Below are 21,702 nucleotides of genomic sequence, written 5' to 3'. Positions count from 1 at the left end.
ATTTGAATTTGTGTGTAGTATGATGAAATATTTTTAATATATGTATTAACAATTGGTATGCATCTTACTGTTATTTCTCGATACATTTTGTCATAAATTTAAATAAAAATGATCCAGTAATAATATTATTGCTCCACCCAATCGTTATTGGCGATATTTAAACGTACCTCTCCACAGTTATTTCCTAAATCACAATCATCGACAAATTCAACGTGAGTGAATGGGAAGTGGCCCTTGCGTCCATTTAGTTCCCCCTCCCATTGGCCATTTATATTAGTTTTAGTGACTTTAATAATGTCACCTATTTCCAATTTCAATGCCGTCTTGTCGTATGCATTGGGCACCCTCGATTGTTTTACACGAGCGAACGCTGGCAGTTTGCGCTAATTGAAACAAGTTTTTATAAACAAATGTTCATTGTATGGTTTAATCCTTACACTTACGTTCAGGTCGGTCCGTTTTAACATATTACCAAAAAGATTGCAAGAGACTGTTGGCGGGTCAGATGTATTATTCAATCGTCCGATAGTAGAACTCGGATGGCCAAGAACGTGGTTATCGAATACGTCCTCATCTGTCGAGTCTTCATACTAAAAAAATATTTAAAAGCTAAAGCTGAAACGTTTCATGGTCTTTTTTATACGCAAATACGTACCCTTTGCACATAAGGAACTGGTATTTGTCCAACTTGCCCAGTTGAATTACGTGCAGTCCACCACTGATCTTCGTCCTTTCGTATTACAGTAAGAACTTCTCCTCTTTGAAAGGGCAAATCGTCTTGATCCTTTGGGAAACGATAGAATAAACTGTGGAAACTGTGTTACAAACTGTGGAAACACTCACGCTGCCAACAAAATCAAATTTTCCAACTACTTTTTCCACTTTTTTTTGCGCGGGCCGCCTTAGTGGTGTGGTGTCCAAGTAATGCAATGTGTAAAATGTCAAAAGTTTTGGCAGATTATCAAACGACTGATCACCAATTCGATATACTATTTGATCCTGTTGTTGAACTTTGTTGATTATATAGTTGCTAACTTTAGTATCTTCTCTAAAATAAAATATTTAATAATTAACAGTTTTATGATGTCCTTTTCTGTTCACGTTTTCTTAATTTACCTTACACAGAGCACGTAATCTCCTGCTATCGAGTTGCTGTCACGGACTAAAAACACTCCACGTTCACGCTCGTTCATTAATACTTCGGTAGCGTCTTGTCGGGACATTGGACCAAAGTACCAGCTGTAAACTCGAGACCAATGTAATGTTAATCGAATGTCTAAGATATACATATATCCATATGTACATGTTTATGTATATATATATATATATATATATATATATGTGCATTATATACATATGTACATTTTTATGTATATACATATATATATATATGTTAACATCTAAAAATGTTCGATTTCACTATAATTTAAGGTCGCTGCTTACCTGCTCTTATCTGACACATCAAATGTATCCATTTTTTTTATTTTAATATGGCTTGATTGGAGCTTGTTTAAGACGACATCAAAAGAGTCAATTTGGATAGCAACGCCGAGAAGCGCATGCAAAATAAGATTTAATTAAAGGTCCTCTGTCGTTTTTATATAAAGGCTTTATGATTGCAACATCATGTTTTAGTTTAAGAATTAAGACGATAAATGTTTGTTTTTTTATTAATGTGTGTATATACGGATATTCTAGTGTTGTGTACTTTTAATTTTTCAGATAAACAAGTGTTGGTCGGAGCTGCGTTCTTTATAGTAGGTGTTCCTAGCTTGCTAGGCTGTGTAACGCGGAATTATCGAAAAATACACCCACAAACCATTTTATTTACTATTACTAGCTAGTTAGGAATCTCCGTGATAAAACTATAATTTTATCCAATTAATCGAACAATTCTCCACAATATTGGCTAGTTTTCACGACTTCTTTTAGTTGGAATCTTTACAAATTAAATATAAATTATAATTATGTCTTAAAAAGGCCAACCAACATAAACAGTTACGTGAGTGGGAATGGATTGCTCCGTATTTGGCAATGTGTTGCTTGTCAACCGGTAGGTATAGTCACTAACCATACAGTAGTGGTATACCGGTGCTGCCTTTATATGAAGTTTGACAGGATTTTTTTTTCGCGGTACTGGATACCCGGCTTTTTGCAGTAAGCTATTTATAGGTGAATCAGTCAGTAGCACTGCTACTATATGTCACTATCTCTAAAACTTAGTACGCAGATCCGAAAACACGCTTGCTAGCAAACTGTGCAATATATTTTGTTAGCGGCAGAGTGTGACCAGAGGTGTAATCCGCATTCCGTACAGTTACCCTGAGCAGGAAGCCGTTTTGTTGTTTACTTATTGAAAATATGGGAAAATTTAATAAAAGGTTAATAAAACAATAAAGGAAAAATTAATCCAAGCAGGAGATTTCTTGTAATTGAGTTGGCGGCTCTTGCATTAGCGGAAGAGGAGGACAATCAACGAAATAACCGCCTACAGCATTGATGTGAGTATTATAAATCATATAAATATGTGCATATGCATTGAAACCCATCTGACAATATCATTTGCATAAATCGCAGTTTGAAAAAATGACACAAAGGCCATCAGTATTCTTTGAGAATCTGGATATGCCTGGGAATAACGTTTGCATCCTTTTTTGATTGGTGGAGCACCAAGGACGTGCCAGGGAATATTTGCGCCGTGGCGAAGTTGTAAAACGGTGCCCCCAGGCACCCTTCGTATTCAAAACAACTTAAAACACTTTGTTAACAGTCCAGCCGTGTCTATATCTTTGCAACATGAAGCTATTTGCGTTTGAATAAGTTGAACTAAATAAATATGCAAATAAATTCAATATATTCCCATTATTTTATTTCACTTGTTTCCTCTTTCGCCTTTTTAGGGCCTCAAGCTCGTTGATAATATTTCTCTCCTTTTCGGCGGCTTTTGTGCTTTTATCTTATATTGTATTTACGTTCTGTTTTCTAGCCGCTAGCAAACTACAATCGAAAACCATAAAATATCATCAATATCAAAGCAGTTTGTGCTCCAAAACATGTATTATCGGTTTCATATGAATATTATCTCTGATATTTCTAGTGGCCACTTTGTTAAGATCTGAGTACTGGGTTTCAAGCTAAATTTAAATTTTAGTATATACCCTGAATACCCATACTTTTTATCTGATGTTTAGCACTTCCACGAATAACTACTTATCGATACTGAACATGGTTGATCGATTAGATATACGCCATTTTGTGATTCTTGCTGAAAAGTGAAAAATCGAGACGTCACAACACAATATACATAATCTGTATTGTTTTTATGCGTGAATTATAAAAACATTCTGCTTATATAGGATCAGCTAGGCTGTGGATTTTGTTATAAACATACGGTCTATTTCCGAGTTCCTACGCCCTGTTTTACTTGCCCAAAACAGTACACAAATGTATGTATCTTAAATGCACATATGCATGTATATACACTATTAATACATCCATATATTTAGTTCAATGTTCATGTGTTAAAGCTAATAACTTGTTTGATGGATGCACACTATGACGTAGATATTGGACGTTTGATCGGTACCTTTAATATCGGGACCAATCAAAAACATGAAGTAAACGGTATGATTTTTGAATAATTAATTAAAAAAAAATTTTTCATCCACAAATGTATGTAAGAAAAACATTGTTAAATATCTCTACAGGGGCATGGCTTAAAGTTTCAATTATATACCATTAGCTTTGAGACCTATAATATGTGAACGAAGTGATCATGTCGACATTGCATAAGATGAATTTTGAATTGATATAAATTAAATATATGTATGTTTTCAATTACAATAGAAGGCTGGTTTTGGCCGCTGACAGCATTTTTTCTGTCATATGTAAATATATAATTTGCAACATTTCCTAGCGTTCCTCGTTCAATTTGAGTTCCATCAGTACAGCTGTAGCTTGTATTTTATTTAACATAGTTTAATTAACTATTAAAACTAACTAACAAAACAGTAATCAGTGTGTGGCAGTGATCAATTTAAAATGTTCCTGATAGTATAAATTCTAAATCGTTCAGAAGTTTTAAACGGCAACCTAACTTTAAAATGAGTTTTAGTATGTAATTTTTCTATTACTGCCCCTATGAATACGCCGTTCCCCCGACTAGACTATTCTAATATTGATCGATATTGGTTTAATATCGGAATTCTATATTTGTTGGCCATTCGATGCAACAGTCTTTGGCAAAGCTCGAATTCTGTTGTTCATTCGAATCGTGGACCTTGTATCGAAATAGTCAAGAGAAAAAGTTTACTTGTACAACTTCTGATAAGGTACCCAATCCCAACCAGGTTTGGTACTTTGCGCGATCTAAAAGTTCTTTTTATACCCGGTACTCGAAGAGAAAATAGGGCATATTGTATTTGTGCACAAAAGTGGATGTATGTAACGCAGAGAAGGAAACGTTTCCGACCCAATAAAGCATAGACATATATTCTTGATCTGCATCAAAAGCCGAGTCTGTATCCGTACGTCGGTCTTGTTTGGGACTAAAAAATCTGGGGCCACCACATTTTTCCTCCAGACTGCTGTATGCCTACACTGATACAAGTGTATTTAAAAAGGTAGCCCCGCCTCCTTCCGCCCCCACAAAGCCCGAAAATCTGCTGTATCCACACTTCTGAAGATAAGAAAAACATAAAAACCCATTTCCGTAGGGAATGACCATATCTATCAGATCACTGAATTGGGATTAGATTGGATCATTGGATCTTATTCCGCATTCTGCGTCGTGCAGTGTGATGTAGATGACATATGTAAAAAATATGTAAAATGTAAAAAATCACTAAGTTACAGACGTACCAATGAGTACCGGGTATACAATTTGTGACGCGTAAGAAGCGTCTCTCACTTTCCTCCACGTTTTTTATACCCGGTACTCGAAGAGTAAACAGGGTATATTGTATTTGTGCGAATAACGGTTGTATGTAACGCACTGAAGGAAACGTTTCCGACCCCATAAAGTATATATATTCTTGATCAGCATCAATAGACGAGTCGATAGAGCCATGTCTGTCTGCCCGTCCGTCCGTCTGTCCGTCTTGTTTGTCGGCCAGTTCTCAGAGACTATAAGAGCTAGAGCCTCCAAATTTTGGCTCCGGACTGCTGTATGCTCACACTGAAACAAGTGTATTTCAAAAAATGAGCAACGCCCCCTTTCGCCCCCGCAAAAGGGCGAAAACCTCCCTAATCTACAGTTTTGAAGATAGAAGAAAACTATAAACGCCATTCCGTAGGTAGCCACAATGGAGAAATGCGTACAAGAAATTTTCACAGATGGCGCCACTTTCGAAAAATTTGCTGTGAAACCTATCGGTCCAAGAATGTACCAATTTTATTGCTGTTTTAAATATCTCATAAATTGGAAAATATTAACTGATCCAATTTGTTTAATGCATTTTATTTAGTAGGCTCTTACTACGTGTTCTGTAATGTGAACAATATCTAGTGGTTGGCGATGTCTTCTACATCTAGATGTAGTCCTGAGTGCCGGGTATAAAAGTTGTGACGCGTAAGAAGCGTCTCACACGTCCCTTCTCGTTTTGATATAAGATCCTGATAGACTTTACACCCTTTGTAACTAGCAGCATGATCTTCGTTGCAGTTGGCACATTTTTCTGGTTGCTCTTTATCTTTTGGGCAAACGTTGCTGGGATGGTTAAGAGAGCATTTAACACATCTGTGAGTTTTGGCACAATATGACTTTGTGTGTCCAAATTCCTGGCAACACCTGGGGTGGTTCGATATTAACAACTGCGTTACCAATAAGTTTAACTTTGTATATATCTAAGTTCTTATTGTTGGGCTCAATGTCTAAGTAGAACAAATTCAATGGCTCCTTGGTTACACGACTTTGAATATTACTAATGTTTCTAACAGCGTGACCTTTGGACTACACATCTTGTTTGATTAAGTCGATATCCGTTGAGAAGTGCAAATTCTTAATAACAATGCCCTCTCATGTTTAAGTTGGTATGTGTGAAATTTGACAGAATCTTTAGTAAGAGTTTTAACAAGTTTCCTGTATTCTTCAATAGACTTTACCATAACTCTCACATGACCATCGACTTGTACTTTATAAATTTTAAATTTAAAAGCTCTTTTTTAAATGTAGTCTCGAGGTAAACTAGCATTCCTTTTATATCACTGACTTCTGATAAGAGCAATTTTTTTCTTTAGTAGAATAGGAGAGGCTTGGTGTTGTCTCTTGATTGCCTTTGACTTCAATTTTTCTCTCTGCCAGTTCCAAACCGTTGTGTCGTCTTCGTCGTCGTCCATGATAACAACAAAACTTTGTTATTGCTTATCAGTAACCACTATTTTGTTTTGTGAATCGAATAGTACTTTTGCTTTATATTACAAACTGAAAGTTTTTGCTAAGGCAACTTCGGCTCAAAAATTTACTTTTCTTTCCGACATTTTATTTTAACTTTCTCTCCTAGATGTTGCTCCTACGAGCAGCTCCGTTCGACTGTGCACAAAGTGAATGAATGTATGTAACACACAGAAGGAAACGTTTCCGACCCCATCAAGTATATATATTCTTGATCAGCATCAATAGCCGAGTCGATTGAGCCATGTCTGTCTGTCCGTCCGTCTGTCATTCACACTCTGCTTCTGCTTCACTCGGCCCCTGCATCTGCCTGTCCCTCTGCCGACTTTTAACCCATCCCGTCCCGCAGCTTATATTTGTTTTTTCTGCGTGTCTGCAGTGTGTGGGTCTAGGGAAGGGCGTCGAGCTAACGGATCGTGTTGGTGTGAGAAGTGTTGTAGATGTAGATGTAGATTGAAAAAAAATTTAAAATTTGACAAAACACCGCTAAGGTGCAAATTGAGTGCGGGCTATAAAAGTTGTGACGCGTAAGAAGCGTCTCACACGTCCCTTCTCGTTACCCATAGTGCAATGGCTTCTTTGCTAAACTGCATTTTTTCTCAGACTTCGAACACTTAATTTATATTCTAGCTTTGCTTATCTTTGGACATTTTTAAAGATCCATTGCTATTAGAAACCAGCATTTTCAACCGAAAAGTGGATATTGCGCGAATTCTTTCACGAGTTTCTTGTTGGATACATGTTTTAAAGCCATACGAATCATTTTAGATGAGGAACTACTATTTTCCTCACATAAGGATAGCTTTCTTCTTTTGGAGTTAAAGTTTTGATCCTTTGTCTTTTTTCTTCCCTTTCAACGTCCCAAAACAACTAATATTTTTAACTGGCTTTTTACAAACGACTTAATCTACCGATTATCAATCACATCAATTAAAAACATTTTATATTAAAAGGCTCGGCAAAGTATAAGTTTGTATAAAATACAAATTTTGGTGCTATTTTGGTTGCCGTTCAATTTCGCTTCTTTTTTTTTTTTAAATTACCTAAGCTATTGAGAGCCGCCAAAGTTGTAAGAGTAAGGACACTTCTCTCAGATAGGAGACATGTACTACTTTATATTACTGCAAAGTGCAAACTGTTGTATGGAACACATTTTTTTAAACAAAGAGTGTTGTACCACACGGTGCTATTATTCCGCCGCAGCTGTATATACTTTATGGGGTCGGAAACGTTTAATTCTGTGCGTTTCATACAACCGTCATTCCCCACAAATACAATAACCATATTTACTCTTCGAGTGCAGGGTATTAGAAACAGCAGTATTACGAATTACGAATGGTACAAAATATGTGTTTTTGTTGAATACCTAACATTTGAAAAGTTGGCTTAAAAGAGGCTTATATAAATAAATTATTAAAAAATCCGATTGATACAATATCTACAAAAGTGACGAGATCATAGATATATTAATATGATCCGATGGTATGAAAATGTCATATCTGTTTACATATATGTTTTTTTAAACAGTTTTCCTATATAATCTTAATATAAAAGTAATATGGATGGTACATTATCTGTATTGTCAATACAAAATTGTCAATTGTAATATGTGTTGTCAAATGTATTGGCTCTTGTTTTTTAGGCAGCATCCTCGTTTTTATATTCAGGTGAATATACTCGGAAGCGAACTAAAGAGTAAAACGTGTATTAAGGTTCTACAAAAACGAAGGATAAAGTTATGTCATCAATGAACTATGGGTACCGCATCAAAGTTAAAGAACGAGCCAACACAGGAAAAGGTAAGCACTCTGATTGGAGGTGAAAACTGCTTTTTTGCTACTCTTAACTTATTTTCAGACCTCCCTTCAAAAGTATATCATAAGATGTTGAGTTCCACATGTGACTCAAGGGATCCCGCAAGAAGGTCCCCATCAGTATTATCAAGCGATCTGATCCCGCAAACACCCTTAGTTTCAAATAACTTTTTTGAAGTAAACAGCTACCATTTTCCGTGTCGTGTGATCAGGAAAAGAAGCGAAGGACATTTGAGCGGCATTCTCTTCGATTTACTATCTCTAATTATGCTTCGACGCCACCGTTTCTCTATGGTGTTTATGCTACTGATAGCCTCTCATCATATTTGCCTATCGCATTCGCTGCTAGTAGAGCAACCGAAGCTGATGTCCACTGACGAATTATCCAAGAACAATACAATTTCCCGGGCAAAGCCAGTTGAACACGGAGGGAACAGCAGTTCGACTGGAATTGGAAACCACGCAATTTCTGGTTCCTCTCAAGTTGTCCCTAGTGGTTATTTGGAAAAATTAGATAATTTTGAGCGTAGTGTGGCCGCCGTCCTGATAAAGGTCGCTTACGGAACGACATCTACAACGAAGCGCAGCATACCAGACAATAGCTATGCTTCAGGCCTAACTACCGTTGCCACACCCCTCCTGACGACCCAGAGGTAAACATAAATTTCTATTTAATTATTTGTTAAGTTTTTACATCCAGAGCTAACAAGAAGATGGAATGCAATAGCAACGGATTTATTCTGTTCTGTACACTCCAGACTATCCAAAAAGGAATCACTTGCACTATTTGAACCACTGAAGGTGTCTCAATAAAAGTTTTGAATGTGATAAGGCTCGGCATAAACCTTTCCATAAACACAGTTGTACATATTTATGTGTGGCCATTAGTCTTTTAATATGTATGTAACACAGGCCTGTAATGGTTTAACAGCTTTAAATTGTTGACGAGACTCATATCCTTTACGTAAAAGGTAATCCCATATGAACCCTGTAATAATCTGATCAGGATAGAAAAAAAACTTCAAAACTATGTCAAAACGTTAGTGTTTATCTGTATCAATTTACCGTTATGTTTCATGGGACTATCCTGTTGAAACTAGCCGTACAATGTGACAAAAAATGGTGCAGAATCTCAGCAAGCACTTTTTCTCTTCCGAAACAAATCTGGTGTCAACTGAGCTAAGTGTAGGTAGTCAAAAAATGTTCTTCCTATCTCCCATGAAACAATAATTAAATCGCTCTGTTCTTTTCAAATAAGAACTTTTTTATGACAAACGAGAAGGGACGTGTGAGACGCTTCTTACGCGTCACAAGTTTTATACCCGGCACTCAGTACTAAATCTGCACCTTAGCGGTAATTTGTCAAATTTTCCATTTTTTTTCATCTGTTATCTACATCAACAACACTACTCACACCAACACGCTCCTTTAGCTCGCCCCCCTTCCCTAGACCCACACACTGCAGACTCGCTGCAGAGGCAGAGGCCGCTGACTACACGAAGCTGAGTGTGAATGAGAGAATGTGAGAAAAAACAACAAAAGCTGCTGGACAGCCCTATTTACTCTTCGAGTACCGGGTATAAAAAGCGGATTTGAAAAATTATGTTGCACACGTCCCTTCTCGTTTTTTATTTTAGAACAGACGAAAAATGTCCAACCAGCACAAATAGAAAATTTCTTTTACAATCTTTATATTCCATTTAGATATCAGTCGGTTCACCAGAAACAAATCACAAGCGGTCGCCAGAGAAACTACGAATTAGACTTAGAGAGAGATCATGCACTGCCCACCTCTGCGCCCAATGCTGACATATTGAAAAGTAACAATAATCCCACTTACCCCAATCCAAATCGTCACCATTCGCATGACAGAGATCGTCACCGTCACACGTTGCAGTATAAGACCACACCAGTGCCACCCTCAAGTGAGTATTGTTCCTTTTCCTGCTATATATGTTTAGTATGTATGTATATCTAGTGCTGAAGGGCTTAGTGATAATCTATATCTATTTACAGTACCTAACTTATTGAAAAAATCGATGGGAGCTCAGTCACCGACAATACCAATGTATCCGGGAGATATTCCACTATACTCGCCTCCGTCGCGAACCTTTTTCACGCCCCCACTGCCTCCGGAATATCAAAACCCGTTTGCGGACAAGCCAACATTACGCGGTTCCAATAATGAGGGCCTCATTTCTATTAATAGACGACCAATTCCACCTCCCAGCCTGATGCCCAGCCAGGACAGGATACCCATTCGACCCCCTGAATTGGGGAGCAACAGCAATGAGGCCAACGGCATTTTGATAGCAAATGTAAGTTACGATAATGATGTGGAGTCTAAGAGTCCTGTTGTGTCCACAATCAATCAGGACGCTGTGTTCGATCCTGTCGGACTTGATCGCAAAAAAGCTCTCAATACACCGGCCCGTCAGCCTTCCAGCAACGAAGATTATTTGAGCGAACAAATTGGCTCACAAAGACAGGGTGTGCAGAGCGTGGATTTCAGTGGCCCCAATAAGAAGCAGGAGGTGCTGCCAAATATAAGACGCATTCTTGGATCAAATGGTAAAAAAAGTGACATTCCGGCAGTTCTATTGAAGCAAGTAACCCCGAGACCGGTCACTAGCTTCCATCACCCACCGTCCTCTCCAATTGTTCTAATCGAAAACTCTTCGGCAAACGAAGACAATACCGAAGGGAATGGTTCCTCTGCCAGTCCAAACATCAACCAAAGCAAACATCTATCAGGTCGGCTTGACTTCTATGAAAGCGGGAACCATTCCACAGTGACCACACCGGCGGCTGCAGCGGCTATTGGGGATGTGGCGGCTACATCGTTCTCATACGCAACCACAAACGTTGGTCAATCTGGGCAGATGACAGGCAGGACCACAACCACATTTGCTTCGACTGTTCAGGGCCAGGGTAAGGGTCAGGGTCCAAGCGGAGTAGCTCGCGACGAGGATGCTGCTGCGGCAGCGGCATCAGCACACACCACCTGGACTTGGGCCTGGAACATACATATATACCTGTCGGTGGTACTTTTCACAATATTATCAGTGTACTCGCTCTACAAACTTCTCACTTATAATAAGCTAACACATCTTTTCGCACAGTCGTATTTTGTTTGCATTAATCTCATACTGATAACAATTTGCATAATGCGGATATTTTTTCTCTGCTATGATGCCTACAACATCCATGCGACCTTTAATATATTTGTCGCAGAGCTTCTCCTGAATCTTCCCTCCACATTTTTGACAGTTGCCTTTTCTGTGCTCATTTTATTCCTCTTCTTGAAGTCGTTAAATCACAAGAACAATCGTTACTCGGCTCTAATAAGACCTCTCACCGTCGTCGTAGGCTGCGGCGTTCACGTTGTGCTCTGTATTACACTGCACTACGTCGAATCGTATACGCTTAAGAATCACCACTTGTATTTCCAGCAGCAGCAGCAACAGCAATACTTTCGACGTCAACAGCTGCATTATCAGCAAAGTCAAATTTCTGCGACGATCTCATCATTGGCCAGTCTTGCAAGTCCACCTCCACCGCCACGCGTTCTAACGCTAATTTGTCAGATCATCTACATATTCATATGCCTCAGTTTAGGGTTCCTGTATCTTTACTTGTATCGAATATTGAAGCGTATCTTGCGCAGCAAGTCCCAGAACTATATACACGGCTATCAGAACCTATCATACGCCATACACATTACGATTGCTACGGCTCTGTTGTTTGTGCTATTAGCTGCTCTGCAGATATTTGGAGCTATTTGCATTTCGTCCTCCCGTCAAGCAAATATAGTCGAGGTGGACTGGTTGCAATGGGGATACCAGTTTTCCCTGCGACTTATTGAGATTTCGATAATAACCCTTATATCGTGGGTGACTGGCCTGAAGACTAGCGTCGATCCTAATTCACAGAACACCCCAACTGGCTTAAATGGGGACTTGCGCATCGTTGGGCCAGTTGTTTCCATGGGTGCCTATGGCCAAACTGGCGGAGGAAGCGCTGCCAATGCAGTTAGGGAAAAGCATGGCGGGAACGGTGTCCACAACTCAAATGTTACAAACTTCTTTTTACCCTGTACATCAAGCTCCAGCCAGGAGCAATTTGAATCGGATTATCCGGCCATTTGCAATGCCAACACAAATCTGCATACCTATACTATGCGGACAGGAAAACTCATATACGACGACAGCTATGCTCTCAATCCTATAGGGCCCAATGCAGCATCTCCGAGTGTGCGCAATTGCGAGTATCAGCTGCAGGAGCCTATGTACCAGAGGCCGTATGATACCGGATCAATTAGAAGCGCTGTTAACCATAATATGTCAGAATACGGTTCTCAAACGGCACAAAGCTTTCATCAACAGCAACAACAGCATCCGCATTTGCACCAACATCAACATCACATGCGAGTTCATGAACAGACCACTTACATGAGCACTGACTATATGACTGATGCTACAACAGATCATTATGAAAACCCAAACTTTGATTTGCGTTCAAGCTCATCCGTCCTAGGGGGGGATAGCTTACAAAAACTGGAAAAAAATGTGGTTAGTTCTAAGCCTGGTTCTGCCGCTGGCTCGGGCTCTTCACAACAGAAAATTATGCTATTGCAAAGCGACACTTGTTACTCGGAACCACTTGAGGAGGATATCTCTACATTTGAATTCAACAACTTTGAACGTCCCGTGTTTAAAGAAAAATCTGTAAACACTGTCCATTTGCAAAGTAACATTGAGTGCTGGCCGGAACGCGATCATGACCGGCTCAAGATAGCTAAAAGTCGGGAAAGAAAACTAAATGCGTCGCTCGAGCGTAACGGGTTTGAAAATGCAGAACGTCGGAGTTCCAACTCGACAAACTCTTGCTCCTCTTCAAATGGTGGGGGCGGGCGTTATGCCAGCTATAATTCATATGAGCGTGGATTTTTCAACGGTGTGCGCAAAAGCGGAACATTGAACAGTATTGTTAACGGAGGCATGACATTGGGAGGGCCCACGCCAAGTCGAGCTACAGCTGTGCCATTATCTTCTGTTGGTGGTCAGCGAGTGACCGCTAACGGAGTTCAGACCTTAGCACTTTCGGAGAGAGCCCATTATTACCAGAGAAATAAGCGCTCCTCCAACGGTAGATCATTGCAAGATGGTGCAGATTTAACACAATTTCAAGCTGATCCAATAAATGGTACGCCTCTTAAGGAGCATCAGCTCCAGCAGTTACCGTATGATCGTAATTCCGAAGAAGAAGATGAGGAGGAAGACGACATGATATCGGGAAGCAATGTGGAGTGCACAAACTTAATTAACAACGAGAATGTTTTGGCCACTCCGGCCGAAATCAACACTCAAAACTCAATTGGCAACAACAAATCGCAGGCTGCACTGGTTGCAATCGCAAAAAATCGAACCCACGATCCACACCCGCATTCACATATAAATTCGCACCTGCAACATCCACATCTTCATGTACAAAATAATGTAAAGCTTCGTTCCGAATTAGGTGCTGCTTCATCAGCTTCGGTTGCCTCAGTCTCATCCAATTCATGCACGACTTCGAGTGCCTCGGACAGCATGTTAGTTACCGAGCAGGGATTTCTACGTTTCCGCTCTATTGAAGATTCCAATAATTCGCAAAATGCCTCAATACCAGATGAAAGCGGTAGCGGGGTCGTTGTGCCGTCTCTCCGTCATCCAAGTTGCAGTGCAACTCTAAATGGCATCGATTGCTAAGCATTACTGCTTTATACGTACATATGTAGGAACATGCTACGTAGCTTTATATGCCATAACGATAATAATCTTGTTTCGGTTTAAAGCAATTGAATCAATCTGTTTTAATTGCCGGTTTATGCCAATAGTAGTTAAATCGCCACTTTCTACTCTCTTCAAACTTGTGATATACATATAACAAACAACTAGCAAAACAAAACAAAAATATTAAATATACACAATATTGTCAGTCGGTAAAGAATAAAGTTATTTACGATCCAATACATAAATAGCATATGTACGTATTTAATATAGATATATCAATCTTATTTATTTCATAAAACTCATAATTTAGAGTTAAAAATTATATAAACAATTTCTATCCATGCAAGATTGGCAGTCCATGCATTTTGTACCACGCATACATTATACAATATACCTTTAAAAGTTAAATTCATACGTAGCGAGGTCTCGTCGGCCTCAATTATTTTCTGTACATATTACATATGTATTTAGGGCTATTCAGGAACCAGAAAGATTTTGTAAGCATTAAAAATTTTATTTTATTTTCATAATTTTTGTTTGTATATAGTTATTATATCCGCAATGAATATGCAAAATATATGCAGGTGTTTTTGAGTTGTACATACATACATACACGCCCTATACTTAAATAATAAATTTTAGGGCTCCCCTAGCCATTGATGTTTAAATACTTCTACATTTTTGTTCTACTTTTATCTGCGTATAAATTCGTTTATCTCCTGAATTAAGTTTCGACCAATCCATTTGTATTATTCATTCTTTACTTCTGACATTCTAAATGTGTACAAATATTTGATGGACATAAAAAATAAGGGAAATGCATTTTTAATTGAAAATAATTAAAATATCTTTCGTGAATGTATTATTTGACACTATGCATATGCATATGTATGTGTATGTATGTAGACATACACATATGTTTGTATATGTCTTGTGTAAATACAGAAATGCATAATTGGCTTAAGGCCTGACCCAGCCTTTTTATAAAAATAAACAAGGCAAGTTAGTTAGCTTTCTTGTCCTTGCGAAGTGCTCAGAAAAAATAAGTTTTAGTATGTTGTAGAAAATGATTTCATTCAAATTAAGACTAACATTTAAAACTAAGAAATATACACAAGAGTAATGCTTTTAAGAAAATAAGTAATTAATAGCCTGTTAAAATTACACGTTAATATACATAGTACTGATTAGTTAAGGCTTTTGCATTTTTTAATGTTAAATTGATCAAACATAAATGTATTCTTAGCTATCTTATACTGCTCTATTAAGTGCGATCAATTTCAGAATTATTAAGGAAAAGGTTATAGTATTAATCAGACTATGCACACTAAGCCCTACACCAACACATCAAAAATTTGTATATGGTTAGAATACCAATAAATAATTCCCATTATAATACAAATTAAATATTTTTACTTATAAATCAATAATGTATATGAAGAAAATTCGCATGTATAAGTATATGGAATTATTAATTCCCACAATAAAAGAACAAAAACATTATTGAATTACAATGTTTTGATTCCTAGTATATTCTGCGCATTATAACGCTTCACAACAAATATACCCGGTACTCAGTCAGTATATCTGTACCTTATTATTTTTATACCCGGTACTCGAACAGTAAAAAAAGGATAATGTATTTGTGCACAAAAGTGGATGTATGTAACGCACAGAAGGAAACGTTTCCGACCACATAAAGTATATAAATTATTAATCAGCATTAATAGCCGAGTCTATATACCTTCGTCTGTCTGTCCGTTTTGTTTGTAGTCTAGTTCTCAGAGACTAAGAGCTAGAGCCACCATATTTTGCCTCCACACTGCTGTGAAATCACACTGATACAAGTGTATTTCAACAATTAGGCCCGCCCCCCACAAAGGGCGAAAATATGGATTCACCATTCTGAAGATAAGAGATTATAAATACGAAGGGAATGACCATATCTATCAGATCACCGAATTTTACAGTTTACATTTTTTGTACATCTGTCATCTACATCTACATAACTTCTCACGCCAACACGCTCTTTTAGCCACTCTAATCCCGATTCGTTTATCTGATAGATATGGTGATTCCCTACGGAATGTTTTTTTTTCTTTTTCGAAACAAACTTGGTTCAGTGTGATATCATGAGTCTTCACACAAAATTTGGTGACTAGCTCTTATGGTCAAACGAAGCGTCAAACAAGACGGACGTACAGACAGACTATAATGACTCGGTTATTGAAACATTTTTTTATTGATTATTGATGCTGATCAAGAATATATACTTTGTGGGGTCGGAAACGCTTCTGTGTATTACATTTTTGTCAACATAAATACAATATTTATATACTCCAGGCATAAAAAAAAGTTCAAAAAATCCTGAATTTAAAATTCCTCTTCTGTATTATCATTTAAATTCATTAACGCCATGTGTATCCTCAGGTGCAGCCGAGGCTCTAACGAATAATGCGAAAACTTTTTTCTGTGAATTATGTTGGGTAATAATGTTTATAGGATTGATCGAGTTAAGCATACTTGGTATCCTGTAGCATGTAAATGGCTTGATTGTTATACCCCGTACTCGAAGAGTACGTCTGTCCGTCTTGTTTGTCAGGTGATAAACACCTTCGCTTTAAACAATTTTAATATATTCCACAGATACATTAATTCTATAAGCGGGGGCACAAGATTTCCGTTTTGTGCTCCAAAACGAATGGCTCGCTTAATCATAAACTTATCCATTGGTAGCGATTTACCAGATATTCTTTGTTGAAATGCGGGAACTTCAAGCATTAGATCCTCTATGTCAGGGTCGCTACTAGTACTAGCAGAAGTCGTCTGTGTTCTGCACGTCAAATTGACCGCGGCTAAATTATACGAGTAAATTGTTTGTGACGAACTACTACCACTCTAAAAAAAACCAGTATGCTTTAGCTGGAGGGTTGACAAAAAAACATACCTTGCTGCCCGAAAATTCAATGATTTTAATTATTTTTAGTATACGTCCAGGTAATATAGATATCATAGGGTTGAACGTTCCAAACCCCATGTACACTCCACTGTCAAAATGAGTTTTAGACGTCGCGGAGTCCTTGTCCGCGTCCAAGATCCACACACGAGACTTCATTATTTGCTCACATGCTCTGTTGCGCATAGATACGTTCGGCTAATATAAATAGTAAGCGCTGTTTACTCACTCTTACCTGAAAGCACCATAGCATTGCCGTACTTTGAGGCTACAGCGTATCACACCACCAAGATTATCAGATTATCAGATTATGAATATTAAGAGAGCGTTCATCAATAGAGCCTCTGCTAAACATAGCTCAGCATGGCATTCCTGGTCTGTAAGCTGGGAATAGTTTTTCTGAAGAAGCCTTAGGAAATGAAACATTGTGTTTTCCGCTGGATAAATACCTTCTTGAAAGTGCAGGCTATGAATTCCGTTATAGTATTCTTTTTTCGGAATAATTTACAAAGGTCTATATATTTTTTTTATTTTCGCCGACGCAGCGTCTACATTTTCGAAGGATAGCACAGCCTAAAAAGAAGAAAATACTGCACATCTTAAAGAATGATGTAAGCTTATGTCGGCTAATGGTTGCAAAATATTTCGTGCTTCGTCGAATTGGTTTTAAAAAAAATACTGCAACGCCAATTCGGCGTGCTCTAAAGATGTCTCAAAATCTGTATCATTGCTTTCCAAATCGAATTGATCAGACCACGCATCATAATATTCCTTACAACCCACAATGAAAAAATAAAAACAACTTTTAATACAAGTTTGCACATATGCATTCACATATTGATACATATATGTCTGGACGTTGATATGCAATGACTGCACCATCAAGTGGCCCATGCGGAACCCAGCAGAACGCAGCCCGCCTCCCGCCCAACCGCCCGAGGGGCGCTGCCGCATGACGCGAGCATGCAGGAAAGAAAGATGTTAGGCTAATATTCGAGGAAAATTAGAACTAAACACAACTAAACTAGAGCAACAATAGCTAAGCAAGCAAAATTGTCAACGGCAGAAACAAGACAAAGCTAAAATGAAACTAACTACGGGAGAGGAAGGCTAGTATAAGAGATTTATGAAGAGGAAGGGAGTTAGTCGAGGATATAATGTGATAGAGGGAATTATAATCCGAGCATAAAACCCTAAAGGGCATACACATGAGCCGTATTCTAAAATCGGAGAACAAGCGAGATATAGAGAGTCTTCGTTAGGGGTCAACAAATTCCTTTGACCACCTCTTTATAAACCCAAGCACATTTACCATGGTAAATTAGTTTAAATTAAATTTAATTAATTAAAAGTTTATTTACCATGGTAGAAATGTGTTCAGAAAACTTTAACTTGGGCTCTAGTTTAACACCAAGATCATCAACTAATGTAGTTCTCTCAAGAGAACTACCGCATAGGGTGTAAGGAGCCAGTAAGGGTCTGGAGCGATGAAAGGTCAGGTCATTACTTTGCACTTCGAGGCATTAAGGTGTAGCATATTTGCACAGCACCATGACTGAAAGCTATTGAGATCAGATTGCAAGCGAGAGTGAAATGAAATGTCGTTATACTGGACACAGAGCTTAACATCATCCGCATACATAAGTACTCGAGACTTTGTTAATACAGAAGGCAGGTCATAAATAAAGAGTGTGAAAAGTAAGAGGCTTAAATGGCTACCCTGTGGTACTCCAGAAGTAACCATAACAGGTAAAGATAAGGAGTTTTTTAAAAGGACCATTTGAGACCTAGAACACAGGTAGCTAGAAATCCATCTCAACAGATTGGTCGGAACTAGAACTAGAAGGTCGAGCTTTTGTGCAAGAAGAGAATGGTTTACAGAATCGAATGCCTTACCGAAGTCAGTGTAAATAACATCCGTCTGCAAGTTACCTTGGAATCCTTTAATGACAAAGGAGGTGAACTCTAAAAGATTAGTGGTTGTTGATCGTCGCCGTATAAATCTGTGCTGAGCTAGAGATATAAGTGATTTGCAGAGATGCTGCAAGTGTGGAGTTAAAAATTTCTCGAACATTTTAGGAATAGCGGATAACTTAGATATACCTCTATAGTTTTTAGCGTCAGACTTGCTACCTTTCTTGATTCTTTGATTCCTTCCAGATAGGGGGAAAGCTAGAAGAATGGATGGATAGAGTGAATAGTTTAAGCAAAGGTCCGCACAGAGACTCGGCACAGTACCTGAGTACACAGCCGGGAACTCCGTCAGGGCCCGGTGAAAATACCGGCTTAACTGATCGAAGTTAATGAAGTAAGGAGCCTTCATTAAACAAAGGGCAGAAAATGCCATTCGACCTTGGTAAACTATATGGATACATATGACCTGGGTAGCTTTCCTGGGAATAGGTGGTTTGAAAAAATTGTGCAAAAAGATCGGCGATTGCCTGATCATTGTTTGCCGACATATTAAAAAATGATAGCGAGGATGGATGTGCGGACGTTCTACGCCTACTGTTTACAAAGCTGTAGAACTGTTTAGGGTCCTGTGAAAAACGTATCCTGCATCGAAGTAGGAAGTTCCTATAGCATTGAGCATTAAGAACTGGTAAATTTGACCGAGCTATTAAGTAACTAGAAAGAGAAGAGGGAGAACCAACTTCTTGAGATTTTTTAAATAGTCTTGATTTTAGGTTCTTTAGACTGGATAACTCTTTGGTGGGACACACGTGTCAAAAATGGTGTCAAGTACATTGTAAAAAATGTTTGTGCCTTCAATGACGTCAGTGCACGAGTACAGAGCGGACCAATCAAAATCCCTAATTAGGTTATTGAGCTTCGTAAACTCGGCTTTACGAAAAGCAGCGTACGCGTTCAGAAAGCCTGCCCGCACGACCCGATACAGTAGGTCCAATATCTACCGACACTTCGAAAGTGGGATGGATCGGCAGTCTTCAGGTATAGTGAGCGGATGTGCTCGTGTTAACAACGCTACGGTCGGATCCGAGACAAAGCACAGATCAAGCAATCGACCCAAGGAGTTTTTTACATGGTTAACTTGAGACAGGGACAGGTCTAAGAAGCCATCAATAAAATCATGTCGTGACATGGGCACAAGGTTGTTTGACTCGTTAACCGAAGACCAGACAGTACCTGGCAGGTTGAAATCCCCAAGAACTATTAAATGGTCTTTATCAGATAGCGAGGAAGAAACAGTTTTTAAGTCGGACAAGTGGTGCTCATATATTAATACATCCGAAGTCGGTGAAATATACGAGCAAGTGACATAAATAGACTGGCCGGGAAGAATCAGTATAACACAGAGAACCTGGACTATGAAAAGTTCCGACGTAAAGTAAGAGTTTACTGCAACCAGAACCCCTCCTCTACGTCGAGACGAACGATCATTCCTATAAATTGTGTACCGATCTGCCAAAACTTCGGAACTAAGAATTTCCGGATTAAAACAGGTTTCGGTAAACACAATAACATGGGATGAAAATGTGAAACTGTCGAAATAGATGGGATGGGCTTTGGAACGGACTCGACAGACACGGACGCTACAGTACAGTAAAATTTGTTCTTCATCTGTCATCTGCATCGACAACACTTCTCACGCGAACACGCTCCGTTAGCTCGCCGCCCTTCCCTAGGCCCACACACTGCAGACTCGCGGCAGAGGCAGAGGCAGCGCCCGTACAAAAACAAAACAAGTATAAGCTGCGAGACGGGGTGGGTTAAATCAGCAGAAGCAGAGTGTGAATGAGAGAATGTAAAAAGAACAACAAAAGCCACTGGAAATTAATTTCTCCATTGTGGCTATAATAATGATCCAATCGGATCCCAATATGGTGATCTGATAGATATGGCCATTCCCTACGGAAGGGCGTTTTTAGTTTTCTTTTATCTTCAAAGTTTGGGAGGGTTTCGCCTCATTTTTGAAATACACTTGTAACAGTGTGAGCATACAGTAGTCTGGATGCAAAATTTGGTGGCTCTAGCTTTTATGGGCTCTGAGATCCAGGCGCTCAACAAGGCGGATCGACAGACGGACGGACAGACAGACGTGGCTCAATCGACTATAAATCGGATATAAAAATCGTACCGTTGCTTAGTAGACTGTAGTAGACTGTCCGATTTAGGCAACAGATTTGGTAACAATTCCCCAATAACTAAGATCGATTGGTGATACAATTATAACATTAATTGTATGCATATTTACATAGGTATGCACATACATATGGAAATATGTAGTTACATGTGTATATGAGTATGCTTACACAGATCCATATATACACTATTTATACATACATATGTATGTCAAGTGTAACACTAAGCATTTATACCATATAAAGTTTTAATTTGTTTTAACCAAATAATTTGAGATAATTAGTTTCATGGAGGTGTAATTACCTGACACACCATAAATATCCATGATCCAAAATGTTTAGGCAATAGCATGAGAAGTGATTAGTGTTCTCTTCCGATATTTTGTTAGTTTCTTCATACCAAAAATAACCTTTAAACACTTTTGGTTGTGGCAACCTAAAGCAGAAAACAGCTGATTAAGAATAAACACGTTTGTACACATATATATACATATGTAAGTAGAATGTTTGCAGTATGTCTGTGTATTATGTACGTACATGTGTACATTTTCACACAGCAACATCTGCTTAAAACCATAATACCCAGATAGAGGAAGAGCTACACACAAATATGTACATACATGCACGTATACGACTGTACGAATCTATTCACACATACAAAAAC

General features: G+C 38.6%; 2 protein-coding genes and 1 long non-coding RNA gene across 9 annotated transcripts; 1 reads left to right on the top strand and 2 right to left on the bottom strand.

Moving 5' to 3' along the window:
* Positions 1–15: 15 nt before the first annotated feature.
* LOC117590584 (adapter molecule Crk) lies at positions 16–1,724 on the bottom strand. The gene is made up of 6 exons (XM_034283340.1): positions 1,444–1,724; positions 1,117–1,239; positions 844–1,048; positions 656–784; positions 444–590; positions 16–383 (listed from the first exon to the last, which is right to left on the bottom strand). Exons 1-6 carry the CDS (start codon positions 1,473–1,475, stop codon positions 126–128), a joined length of 894 nt encoding a protein of 297 aa, XP_034139231.1. The 5' UTR covers positions 1,476–1,724; the 3' UTR covers positions 16–125.
* LOC117590578 lies at positions 1,416–14,229 on the top strand. Of its 3 annotated transcripts, XM_034283321.1 has the most exons (6): positions 3,242–3,446; positions 3,507–3,624; positions 8,034–8,190; positions 8,249–8,858; positions 9,910–10,130; positions 10,222–14,229. In XM_034283321.1, exons 3-6 carry the CDS (start codon positions 8,130–8,132, stop codon positions 13,953–13,955), a joined length of 4,626 nt encoding a protein of 1,541 aa, XP_034139212.1. In that variant the 5' UTR covers positions 3,242–3,446; positions 3,507–3,624; positions 8,034–8,129; the 3' UTR covers positions 13,956–14,229. The 3 variants fall into 3 exon arrangements, with proteins under 3 accessions (XP_034139214.1, XP_034139212.1, XP_034139213.1); XM_034283322.1 differs by lacking the exon at positions 3,507–3,624; XM_034283323.1 differs by lacking the exons at positions 3,242–3,446; positions 3,507–3,624; positions 8,034–8,190 and adding an exon at positions 1,416–1,432 and having other exon boundaries at positions 8,258–8,858.
* A 2,085-nt stretch (positions 14,230–16,314) lies between these two features.
* Positions 16,315–21,447, bottom strand: LOC117590588. 5 transcript variants are annotated; one of them, XR_004574309.1, is made up of 5 exons: positions 21,343–21,447; positions 17,171–17,508; positions 16,927–17,110; positions 16,503–16,834; positions 16,315–16,449 (listed from the first exon to the last, which is right to left on the bottom strand). It is a non-coding gene; the product is annotated as an uncharacterized LOC117590588 (long non-coding RNA). The 5 variants fall into 5 exon arrangements; XR_004574310.1 differs by having other exon boundaries at positions 21,352–21,366; XR_004574311.1 differs by lacking the exon at positions 21,343–21,447 and having other exon boundaries at positions 17,171–17,334; positions 17,385–17,702.
* Between the last annotated feature and the right edge of the window lie 255 nt (positions 21,448–21,702).

Source organism: Drosophila guanche, unplaced genomic scaffold, assembly GCF_900245975.1.
Source record: "Drosophila guanche unplaced genomic scaffold, DGUA_6, whole genome shotgun sequence".
NCBI classification, from domain to species: domain Eukaryota; kingdom Metazoa; phylum Arthropoda; class Insecta; order Diptera; family Drosophilidae; genus Drosophila; species Drosophila guanche.
This window is presented reverse-complemented; position numbering and strand designations above follow the sequence as displayed.